Source organism: Rhinopithecus roxellana, chromosome 4, assembly GCF_007565055.1.
Source record: "Rhinopithecus roxellana isolate Shanxi Qingling chromosome 4, ASM756505v1, whole genome shotgun sequence".
Lineage (NCBI taxonomy): Eukaryota > Metazoa > Chordata > Mammalia > Primates > Cercopithecidae > Rhinopithecus > Rhinopithecus roxellana.
In genome coordinates this window covers 29,897,492-29,909,618 of record NC_044552.1, presented here as the reverse complement: position 1 = coordinate 29,909,618, position 12,127 = coordinate 29,897,492, and the positions used below count along the sequence as shown (strand labels likewise).

The following is a 12,127-nucleotide window of genomic DNA, read 5'->3' as shown; positions in this document are numbered from 1 at the left end:
GGCTGGATATGGCCCGTGGGCTGCAGTTTGCCGACCCTTGCTTTGGTACATGAACTGTCTGAGTGGAAGGATTCAGTTAATATTTCTATCAGCACTTCTGACATCATCTCGCTTTACAGGGGAGAATATTGAAGCCAGAAGAGCTTAAGGCACTTGTTCAAGGTCACACAGCTAGTTAGAAGCAAGGCCAGTAGGCAGGTCTAGGAGGAAGTTTAAGGGATCATTTGAGGGGAGGAGACTCAGATGGAATTTGAGTGGGCCCCAGTGGCTCTCTAACCCCACCCCTAGTCCCTGGTACCTTCCCCTACTCCCCAGACCCCTCCTGCCTCTCACCACCAGGTCCGGGGGGAACAATGCGTGGGTCATCCTGGCAATGTTCTCCAGGGAGAACTGGAAGGAGCAGTTGAACATGCGGAAGTCGTGGAAGATGGCGGGGCAGTCCCGGGGACAGATGTCCTGCTGCCCACTGAAGGTGGAGATGGTGATGGCGTCGGTCCAGAAGGCGCAAGGCTGCATGCCTGTGAAGCCCCCATCGATGTACCTCTGTGTAGGGCAGAGTGAGAAATGCTCACCTGGGGCCAGAGTTCTCAGCCCCACTCGGAGTACATCGAAATGGCCCATGGGACATGGTACCAGCTTCAAGGGCCCATCAAGGAAGGTCCAGAAGACCCTTCAGGATAAGCCTGGAGATGGAGGTCCTGGTGGGTGTGTGGTGTGCCCCTGGTCACTTGGTGAGTCCGCACTGGCCTCTGGACTCCCAGCCCGGTGCTCTGTCCTGCACTGATCCTCCCTCCACTATCTTAGTGGCGCTGAAACTGGGGCTCCCAGGGCTCTGTGTGCAGGGGACCCATACTCTGGGTAAAGCAGGAGACGTGCCCCTCTGCCACAGCCCCACCACCTGTTCATCCACAAGCCCTGTCCTTTCTGGGGCTTCTGTTTTCTCACCTATGAATGAAGGACGACAAATACTGAGACTCTAACTCTCAGGCTGGCTGACGTGCAATACGGGCTCCATCAACTACCTGAATCCTAGTCTCTGGCCCTAACTTTCTCTGCATATAAAATGAGGAAGGGGCATGAGCTAGACCATCACTACTCAGAGTGTGGCCCACCCACCAGCAGCATGGGCAGCACCTGAGGCTGGTTAGGGGCGGATCCTCAGGCCCTGCTGCTGACTGCCTGGATCAGAACTTGCGTAGTTTTACGAGACCCCGAGTGATTCACGGGCACATGAAAGTCTGTAAGGCCCTGGCCTAGAGGGCCTCAGAAAACATCCTCATCTTTTGAGGTTCCAGGTCCCAGCGCTTCAGGGTCCATCTCCTCTGTTCCGAGAAGTCTGGGAGAGCCTGCCAAGCCTAGGGAACCTTGATTTGCCGGGTTCGGCATGGGTAGGCGGATCCAGAGAGGAGCCCACCCCAGCTGGAGAAGTTCATCTTAAAGGCCCAGAAAGCCATCTACAATGGGAATTCTGAGTAACAACACGAGAAATTCTCCAACTCTAGGTCCTCCCACTGCATTCTGAGACCACCCCCCTGCTCCCCCAGGTGTGAGTCACAGGGACCCGAGGTCCCCTGGATCCCGGTTCACTTGTCACCATGCTGGAGCACTCACCACACCGCGGTAAGTCGGGGGGATGAGGCCACAGTACACAGGGACGAAGCAGCTGCAGTATAGGGCCTGTATGGAGAGAACAGGGCTGAGATGCCGGAGGCCCAGGGGCGGGGTGGGGATGGCTCGTCTATCAGCTGCTGGGCCATCCACCACCAGCCTGGACCTCCTTAAATCCTAAGTGAAGGTGCCACATTGGGAAGCAAAGCTCCGGGTTCAATTCCTGGTCTGCTTCTCACTTATGGGGTCCTTGGTAACCTACTTGGTCCGTCTGGCCCTGACATCCCAGCATTAAAGCGGGCCGGGGTCCTCAATAGCTTCAGGGTTCCTTCTGATGCTGAACTTTCATGAATCCAGTGGGATTCAACAACCACTAATGTGTGTCAGCAAAGGAGGCTGAGAGGCCCATCCTTGGGAATGCCCTACAAGGGGGAGTGAGCAAGTGGGTGACGGTGCAGTGGGGTGACAGGGGCTTGGTGGAGGTGAGCATGGGCACCGTGGCTCCACAAGAGGGGGTGCAGGCAGGGTGGGAGGGGATGAAGGCAAGTGCCCTAGCAGGAGGGAGTGGGTTTCAGCAGGTGTGAAGGCCCAGAGGTCTGGCTTGTGTGTGGTTTGCTAGGGTTGGCATGGTAGGAATGGAAGGTGGGGGAGAGGGCTGGGGAGAGAAAACTGCAGCAGTGGGCGATGAAGTCGGAATGGGAGTGGGTGTGAGGAGGCAGATCTGGAAGAACCAGCTGCTGATAAACCCCAGGGGCCGTGAGGAGTGGAGGAGGTGTCCATGCACACTGCCTATTAATCCCTCATCCCCAGGATTACTGCCAGGCCAGTATGGGATGCAGATGCAGAGGCAAAGGCCCTGTATGTGGGGAAGGAAGGAGAGTGGAGATGTGGGGTAGAAGCCATGCAGCTTAACCCCTTTGTCCCGAAAGACAATGGGACCTATCTGCAGCCCTCTCCAGCAATCATTGTTCATAACTAAAGTGCATATTAATGAGCTGAGGGCAGTGCACTCAGGATTAGCATGCACTTTTCTAAGTGATAACTGATTTGGTAGCAATTCAATCCCTTATCAAGGGCCACTAGAAGTGAGGGGGCAGAAAGGGGACATGGGGGCCTGTCTCCCCTGACTGTTCTCACAAACTGGGAGTAATTCAAGGAGGACGCAGGGCAGCCCAGCCTGGAAGGCCCTGAAAGCGCCCCAGGCCCTCTGCAGGTCACACCTGGGCCTCTGTGAAGCTCTAGGCTTAGCGCAGAGGGCCGGGCAGGACGGATGTGAAGGTGAAGCATTGAGGGTGGTGGTCAAGCCTGGTATGTCCTGGGCTTCTGTGTCCATCTCACCTAACACTGCACCTTGCACAGGGAGACACTGGGGGCAAGAAGCAAGGGAAGGACCAGGGAAGTGAGGCAGATGGGTGAGGCATCGGGCTGGGCGGTGGAGAGAGAGCAGGAGCAGCCCTCCCACGCCCCCTCTTTGGCCCTCCCTCCCAGCGCAGCCCCCTTGCCTCAATGAGCTCCTCCTTGGACGTGAACTCTGAAACCACCACACTCTCCCCGTCCGTGAAGCGGGTGAGGCTCACATGGAGCTTTCCCGTGGTGACCTTGTAGGAGTCCTCGGGCAGGACCCGGTACAGAAACTGCCTCATCATCTGCACCATCTTGCAGGATGGGGACAAGGGCCCCAGGAAGGATTTCTTCACCTCGGCCACACCCACATTGAGGACTCTGAGGTACTCATCTGCGAAGGAAGCAGAGAAGAGGGGGTGGTCGGTGCCACCCAGTGGCCAGGGGCCAAGGGAGGTCTAGGGTGGTTTCTCCAACTCATCCAACAAATGGGGAAACCTAGAATTTGGGAGCTGGGAAAGCCCCGGGAATTGGCCTGCTGTCCTGCACGTGAGGAAAGCAAGACCCTGAGGAAGGAAGTCGCTGGCTCCAGAGAGCCCAGAGCTAGGCGATGGTGGAGCTGGACCCAGGCGTCCTGACCTTTGTCCAGGAGTCGCTACGTGACAGATACCTTCTTATCAACAGCTAAAGGAGCACTTTAGCCCAAACACAAATAGCTTTCCACAACTTCTTGTCACTCTGCCTGGAAGTCCACTGCCAGACCACATTTCTGGGATCCTGTATGAGATTCCTATGAAAACACTGGTGCAGTTGGAAGTTGTTCCCAAGTGATGCCTTGGGATACTTGCTTAGTGCCCACTGAGTCTGTGGGCAGGGAGGGGGTGCTGGCCTTGGGCCGGTGAATCGCGTGGAGGAGGTGAACTTTGTCTTGAAACCATTGCGTCATCTTTCCTTTATGGCCCTGGTCCAGGTCTGAGAGAGAGATGACCCTGAGATATGGAGTATGTAAAGCTCGCCTGTGCCATGTGCTCAGAGGGCAGATGTGCTATTCAGGGTGGCAGAAGAGGGTGTAATGTTCCCCACCCCAAGTCCCCAGAATCCCACCAGGGAAGTCTGTGTTGTCAGCTTAATAAGAAGTGATAACTTGCTTAATTCCCACAGCAATACTAGGAGGTGGGTATTTCTATCTTCCTTTTACTGATCAGGAAACTGAGGCTCAGATAGGCAATATAACTTTCCCAGGGTCAGCGTCAGCCAGTTAGTAAGTGGATAAAGTTAGCCTTTCAACCTAGGTTGTGTGACCCCAGAGCCTGGGCTCCTTCTACTATGCTAAGCCAAAAGCTTCTTCTGGAGCTGAGCCCACACCTGCTTTTTGCTGACCACTGCTCATCTCTATCCAGTGCAAGCATTTGGGAAAATCAGGAATGAAAATAGCTCTGGAAAGGATTGCTTTTTTAAGCAACATTTATTTATAAAACGTGCTATAATACGCTATAGGGAAGAACTTTCTTATAGTTAGTGTCATGTAGCAGTGGCTACAAGGGAAGCTGTGTGGTCATGAGTTTTCTGCCATGGGAGGTAACCAGGCAGAGGCTGGATAAGTACCTCTGTCAGAGAGTTTATCAAAAAGATTCCTGCATGAGTGATAGGGCTAAGATTCCTTCCAGTTTTGAGATTCTGGGATTCTCACAGGCACCTCGCAATACATCTGGGAAGTAATCAGTGTGCCTTACTCGCCTATTTATAAACAGAGCAGCTGAGACACAGAGCGGTTGAGTGATTTGCCCAAAGTCACATGGCAATTTGGGGACAAGCCAAAACTAAGGATGCCCTACTCCTCTTGTATTTTACAGTTCACAGATTATTCACCCCAGTCCTGGAGGTAAGATAAGAAGCTTCAGCACCATTTTACAGATGCAGAAACTCACACAGAGAAAAGCTAAGCGTCTTGCCTGAGGTCAGGCAGCCAGGCAGTGATTTTTCTGACTCCATACCCCACCTTCTTTCCCTGGGATTTGGACTGATCTCAGGAATGAAGAGGCTGAGCAAGCCTGGGTTGCCATGGTGACAGCCTTTTTTTTTTTTTTTTTTTTTTTCAACCTTCGGAATTACACCTGCTTATGTGTAGTAGGGACCGCCCTGAGCAATGGAGCATCATAGCTGTCACCCTCCTACAGGGGAGGGTGCTCCTGGGAGGCAGAAAGGCCCTACAGTTTTAGTAAGGTTAGACTTACCATGTGCCAACAGTGGTAAACAGTGTCTGGCCTCAAGGGAGGGCAGAGGCTAACCCACTCACAGGTGATGCAGCAACTGCTCATTTGGATACCAAGGTGTTGGATCACTGAGGTCTCGCCCATAAGACCAGCTGGGATGGGGAGTCAAGCCGGGGCAGGGAATTCTTAGTGAGCAGCTTAACACCTTGCAAGGGTCAATGGCTTTTCCCATGATACCTGGGAGCCAGGAACGCCTGATCTCCCAGCAGAAGCCACCCTTGGGAGGGAAGCAAGGAAATTTGTTCTTATTACAAAAATCAGACATGCTCATTATGGAAAAACTTTTAAAAATGCAGATAAGCAGAAAAAAAAATTAAAATGTCTTGGAATCCCTCCTCCTAGTGACTAACATTTGGTCTGTCTCCTTAAACTATATAGTTTATTTTTATTCATACTTATAAAGGGTCATACAATACATACTATTTGTAATTTGCTTCTTTCACCTAATCTGTTGTGAATGTTTTTCCAGGTCAACAAATATTCATTTATGACCGAATTTGTTTTTTCAAATAAAGTTTTGTTCTGTCACCTAAACTGGACACCATGATAGCTCACTGCACCCTGGAATGCCTGTCTCAAGCAATCCTCTCACCTCAGCCTCCTGAGTAGCTGGGATTACAGGCATGTGCCACCACACCCAGCTAATTTTTTTATTTTTGTAAAAATAGGGTCTCATTATGTTGCCCAGGCTGGTCTTGAACTCCTGGTCTCAAGCAATCCTCCCACTTTGGTCTCACAAAGTGCTGGGATTATAGGCATGAACCACTGCACCCAGCCTATGCTCTAATATTAAAAGCAGTATGGAAAGCTGTTGTAAGGTTATACCATTATTTATTGATCAGGAAACCAAGAGTGGTTGGCTATTTAGTTTGTTTCATTGCTTTTCTAAATAAATGATGCAATGAACAATCTCATGCTAGCTTCTTTATCCAGATACTTATTTTCCTTAGGATAAATTCCTAGAAGTGAGAATGCTAGGTCAAAGGCATGCATATTTAAAGTCTTATAATGCTTACTTTAATGGTGGCTTTAGTATATTATTCATCTACAGTCAACTCACCTATTCAGTGGTGGGAGTGGGTGACAGGAACAAAACATTGGACAAAATAATGGAAACAGTGTCGACATTCCAAAGAACTGACATCGGAAAATGGTGCTATCTGGAAATTATCGATGCTCTAGCCAGTCATGTAGCCTGGGAGGAAGAGGGCAGGAAGTTGTCTGATTCTCTCAGTCTAGCTCTGCTGCTGCTGGCTGAAGCCACACACCAAAAAATACTGTTAGCTCTGCATCTTCTTAGTTCTCTCCAGGTGTGTGTGTAGGGGGGTGGGTGTGTATGTGTGCGTGTTCCTGTCTGTCTTCAAAGTCTCTGACTGTCTTTCTCTGTGTCTCTCTTTGTCTCTGTCTCTGTCTATCTCTCTCCTTTCTCTCTCACCCAGCAACTAATCTGGTTAAACAAATCCATGTTGGTAGAAAGTTAAGTGTTAAGCACAGCAATTGCTGGGTGCTGAGAGAGGGGATAAATTTAGCTTACTTCTTTATGTATTACCATATTTTCCAGCACTTTCTCCCATTTAAAGGCCTCCTTCCGAGCTGCATGCTGCCAGGCTCTGAGACACAGAGTCCCATACTAACCACAAGAAGATTATTAGAAGCAGCACCGCAGACCCAGTGTGTCCTGATCAGGGTACTCACGGTTGACTGTTCCCACCCCTCAGCCCACCCTAGGCACATCCACTTCTGCTCAGAGCAGGGGTTTCTCTGAGGGCAAATCTAGTTCTCCTCCTTCTCTGACAATAGCCTATCACTGAGCTTTGCCCATAGGAAGGTCTTCAGAAACTTCCCCTGAGGGCTGGAAATTCCTCCAGGGCAGAGATGGGCCATACTCTATGCCCATCAAGCCTCTCAGTATGTGAACAAAGGAATACAAAAACCTGAGAGCAATGGAGATGCCCCCAAGGAAGAGCTACTTGACTTAATTACCCAATAAAAGCTTGAAGGCAAGATCATCCCAGATAGATGGATAGACAGCAGAGTTAACAATATTGATTAGTGTGGTCAGCTCACCAGGTTTTATGAGTCTAATGTGCCAAGAAAAATAAATAAATAAGATGCTGGGTCAATGCTGGGTGTGGTGGTTCATGCTTGTAATCCCAGCACATTGGGAAGGTGAGATGGGAGGATCGCTTGAGCCCAGGAGTTTGAGACCAGCTCTGGCGACATAGCAAGACCCCTGTCTTTACAAAAATTATAATAATAATAATAAAATTAGCCAGGCATGGTGGCATGCTGCTGTCGTCCCAGCTACTTAGGAGGCTGAGGTGGGAAGATCACTTGAGTCCGGGAGGTCAAGGCTGCAGTAAGCCATGATTGCACCACTGCACTCCAGCCTGGATGACAGAGTGAGACCCTGCCTCTAAAAAATAAAATGTAAAAAGATGTTGAGACCGGGAGATTTTTGAAGGGCACTTGGAAGCTATATTTCCAAGTTTCAGCCACTCAGAGACTCTTTCTTTTTTTAATTTAAAATTTTTTTTAGAGACAGGGTCTCACTCTGTTGCCCAGGCTCCTCAAAGCATCCTCCCACCTCAGCCTCCTGAGTAGCTGGAACTACAGGCATGTGCCACCATACCGGATAATTCTTTTTATTTTGTAGAAACAGGGTCTCTAGCCCTGTTGCTCAGGCTGGTCTCAAACTCCCTAGCTCAAGCAATCCTCCCACCTCAGCCTCCCAAAGTGCGGGGTTACAGGCGTGAGCCACTGTGCCCAGCTTATCAGAGAGTCTTTCCGTGACCACATCCATTTCTTGGAAAGAGCTTAGGCTTTGGAGCCGGGCAGATTTGGTTCAAATCCCAGCTTCACCACATGCTATCTAGATCATCACTGGCCACTTAAGTAACATCTTTCATCCTCAACTTTGTTGCCTGTAAAATTAGTCTAAGAATACCTACCTTACTGGATTATGAAGAGGCAGACAGCTTTTAAAGTGCCTGCATACAGTAAATGCTCAAACACTGGGTATGGCAATCATTCCTTATGTGACAAGGCATTTGGATGTTTCGGACTCTCAGCCTACTCATCTGAACAGAAGAGAGTGATCCCGGCCGCCACATCCTTATCAAGCTGTGGTCAGGCTCAAGTGTGGAATCACAAGAGCAAAATACGAGCGTGGAGCGAGAGGGTGTGCCCCAGTTTCAGAATAGTGTAGGCCTGACTGGGAGAACACTCCCTCTCCTGTCAACTTGGGGGATCCTACAGATATAGTAGGGGGGAAAGAGGGGCTAGAAAAATCATCAAAGGGGAAGAAAAGGGATAATTGTACATGTGTTTATTTGTTTAGGTGGATAATGCTCCCCCTACACGAGGGCAAGGATGGTCTCTGTCTTGTTCATTCCTTTGTCTCTAGCACTCAATATAGTGCCTGGAATACGGTCGGCACTTAAGAAACATGCACGCAGGCATGAATAATGGATAAATGAACGAACTCTAGACCTGAAGCGGGATCTTGAGGCCCAGAGAGAGAAGTCGCTATTCAAGATGACCCAGAGGATGAAAACAGAAGGCTTCTCTTCCCCATCTCCATGTGGCCTCTTGCTAAATGAAAAATCATAGAAAGACGGGCTCTTGGGGCTGGTAATTTAAGCTGCTGAGGATGCCGTTCACAGGGGGCCGCAATTAGGTCTGCAGTGAGGGATGGATCCGCCACAGAGGATGGGACTGCGGGGCCCCAGGCTCAGGGCACACTGGTAGCCTAGCAACAACCTCCGGTTCAGCCAATCACTGCCAGGCACCGCCGCCGGCCCTGCTCCCAGAGCAGCGTGCGTGGTGGGCAAGCGCGGAGCAGGGGGCGCAGCAGCCCCTGGGGAGGCGCCGACGAATGCTCAGAATCCCAGCATGGAGCACCTGAGAACTGGCTGCTCCTATCTGGTCCCTAATTGCGGACTGAATTGTAATCTGCATTTTCCTGTGGGTATATCTTGAATACCCGACCCCAACGTAATAATAATAATTGTTATCATCTTAACAACAATCATTTCCCTAAGCAGGCTTTCCCACCTATTATCTCAGTTTATTTTCACAGTGACAGCTAGCCTCCAAGGAGCAGTGACCCTGGTTTATTTACCATTTTATTTCTATGCCCTACACTGCAGGGGTATTGATTGAAAAACAGTTTGGCTTGAAGCTACAGTGCCACTACTGGAAGGTTTACAGAGACCCTTTGGGGCAGTGAGTTTTCAGTTAGGGAGCCTTTGTTCAAAAGAAATCTTAAGTGGAAACTCAATATATAAAACAACAAAAAATGTGGCTGTTCTGGGTTGAGGCTGTTCTGAGACTCTGTCCCATCACCCCACCTGCCCTAGGAAGGTAGCCCCCAAAACACTGCCCTGAGACTCCTAAGATTCTGGGATCCTAGGTCAGAAATAGGAGTCCCAATGAATTCTCACATTTTACAGGTAAGAAATCCTGCCCAGGAGAAAGGTGAGGCTCAATAAATATCAGCCGGACGGATGGATGAGTGGATGGATGGTTGGTTAGATGGATGGATGGATAAAGGAGGGACGTACCCTGGGACCTAGGTCACGCAGTTTCTGTTTGCAGAAATAGAACAAGAATGTATGTGAAAACTCACATTTTTCTCTCTGTCCTGAATGCATTATAGGCTTTCACCAACAGCAAAACAACTCTGACCTATTTAGCACTTCAAACCAAACCAAACAAAACAATGTTTTTAATGGATAATAACAATCCTCCACATAGACCTTCTTCTAACCCTAAGAGTTTACTAAAGAATTGGATTTAAAAGTTCAGACTGGCTTATATCCAGTTGTCATGGAAACAGAAATGTCTTCCGCTGATTCATCACCTGTGCTCCTAGCAAGGTATCCATAGAACTCTTTGCTTGCCCTCAGGTAGAGGGCCTGGGGCCTCAGCCCTCACCCCACTATGAGTTTTTCCCCCCAGAATTCAGGCACAACCTCCAACATCCCACTGCAGGTTCTTACTGATCACCCTGAGGTGAAACAGGCAGAGAGGGAATGCATCTAGAAAGTTCCCTGGAAATGATCATGTATTCAGGGCCATTACCCCTGCTCTTTTCTCTGTTTTCTTTGGTGGACCCAGAAGTCCTTTTGGGATCCTGCTCCAAGGTAGGAATTAATACTGCCTCCCATCTAGGCTGTGGCCTCTCCTGGCCTATAGATTCTCCCTGCACTACCAAGGCGACACTGGGATGATGCCACAGCTGTGAACTGAGTCACCCCCTAGTCTTAAGACTCAGCTGGACTTCAGGTCTGATGGGGCAAACCACAGGCAGTGTGCTCTATCAACCCTGCTTCTAACTTGTGCTCCCATAGGGATGCATACTAGACTCTGAGTTAGGGCATAGCAGGAGATTCTTTCTTTTTCTGTTTTTTCTTTCTTAATTTTTTTTTAGAGATAGGGTCTCACTACATTGCCCAGGCTGGACTTGAACTCCTAGGCTCAAGTGATCCTCCTGCCTCAGCCTCCTGAGTAGCTGGGGCTACAGGTGCACCATCACGCCCAACTGAGGAGATTCTTCCTTACGTGCTGATTTCATGATTACAGAGTTGGGTTACCCACAGGATTCAAGGGTGAACTCCTAACTCAGGGGAACCAAAAAAGTCTGGAGGTTTATTTACCATTTGTTTGGCTGTCTTCCCCCTAGAATTGGAAAAAGAGCTCAACTGTTTTTCTTGAATTTGAGCCCAAAGTGAAGCAAATAAAACAATGCTATTTTAATACTAAGTGAGTGGGTTTAAAAATGGATCCACCAAATGCAGTGTGGAATCCTGGATTGGATTCTGGGACAGAAAAGAGACATTAGTAGAAAAACTGGTGACATTCTAGTAAGTCTGCAGTATAGTTAATAGGAATGTACCAATATTAATGTCTTAGTGTTGGCAAATGGACCATGGTTATGTAAGATGTTAACACTAGGGGAGACTGGGTGAAGGATATGCAGAACTTTGTACTATTTTAGCGACTTTTCTGTGAAGCTGACATTATTCCAAAATAAAAAGTTTATTATTAAAATTTTTAAAAACACAGATCGACCATCCTGGCTAACACTGTGAAACCCCGTCTCTACTAAAAAAAACAAATACAAAAAATTAGCCAGGCGCGGTGGCAGGCACCTATAGTCCCAGCTCCACGGGAGGCTGAGGCAGGAGAATGGCGTGAACCCGGGGTGCGGAGCTTGCAGTGAGTGGAGAGTGCACCACTGCACTCCAGCCTGGGCGACAGAGCCAGACTCCGTCTCAAAAACAAAACAAAACAAAACAGATCAAGTCAGGTGCAGTGGCTCACGCCTGTAATCCCAGCACTTTGGGAGGCCAAGGCAGGCGGATCACGAGGTTGGGGTTCAAGACCAGCCTGGCCAAGATGGTGAAACCACGTCTCTACTAAAAACACAAAAATTAGCCGGGCGTGGTGGTGGGCACTTGTAATCCCAGCTACTCAGAAGGCTGAGGGAGGAGAATTGCTTGAACCTGGGAGGTGGAGGTTGCAGTGAGCTGAGATCTTGCCACTGTACTCCAGCCTGGGCAACAGAGCTAGACTCTTGTCTCAAAAAAATTAAATTAAATTAAATAACACACACACATACACACAGATCAAGCAAGGCTGTTGGGGATACAGTGTCTTGCACTCACAGGAGCTCAGTTAGCACCTTCTGATACCGGGGGATGGATTAACATATGTCACCTACGTGAGTTGTTTTCCAAATAGATGTTCCTACTGTGTAACGAACACATTCAGAGCTTTACCAGATCTTCCATTCAATGTTCTTCTACTAAAAAGTCCAAGGGATTGTTTGGGGGAAATGAATCTTTACCCATTTGGATGGAGAGATTTAAACATGTAAAGCATAAGTTCCTTTGAGTGAG

At 49.1% G+C, this 12,127-nt stretch overlaps 1 protein-coding gene across 4 annotated transcripts in view; it reads right to left on the bottom strand.

Annotated features, from left to right (window-relative positions):
* Positions 1–12,127, bottom strand: part of PNPLA1 (patatin like phospholipase domain containing 1) — a 43,647-nt gene that overhangs the window by 18,488 nt on the left and 13,032 nt on the right. For 3 of the 4 annotated variants that reach the window (XM_030928992.1, XM_030928993.1, XM_030928994.1), the window contains exons 2-4: positions 3,186–3,343; positions 1,612–1,677; positions 334–543 (exon numbers count right to left, since the gene is read on the bottom strand). In XM_030928992.1, the coding sequence (XP_030784852.1) occupies positions 334–543; positions 1,612–1,677; positions 3,186–3,343 (434 nt within the window). Of the gene's footprint in view, positions 1–333; positions 544–1,611; positions 1,679–3,108; positions 3,344–12,127 lie in introns of all 4 variants that reach the window. The other variant, XM_030928995.1, reaches the window with a different exon arrangement.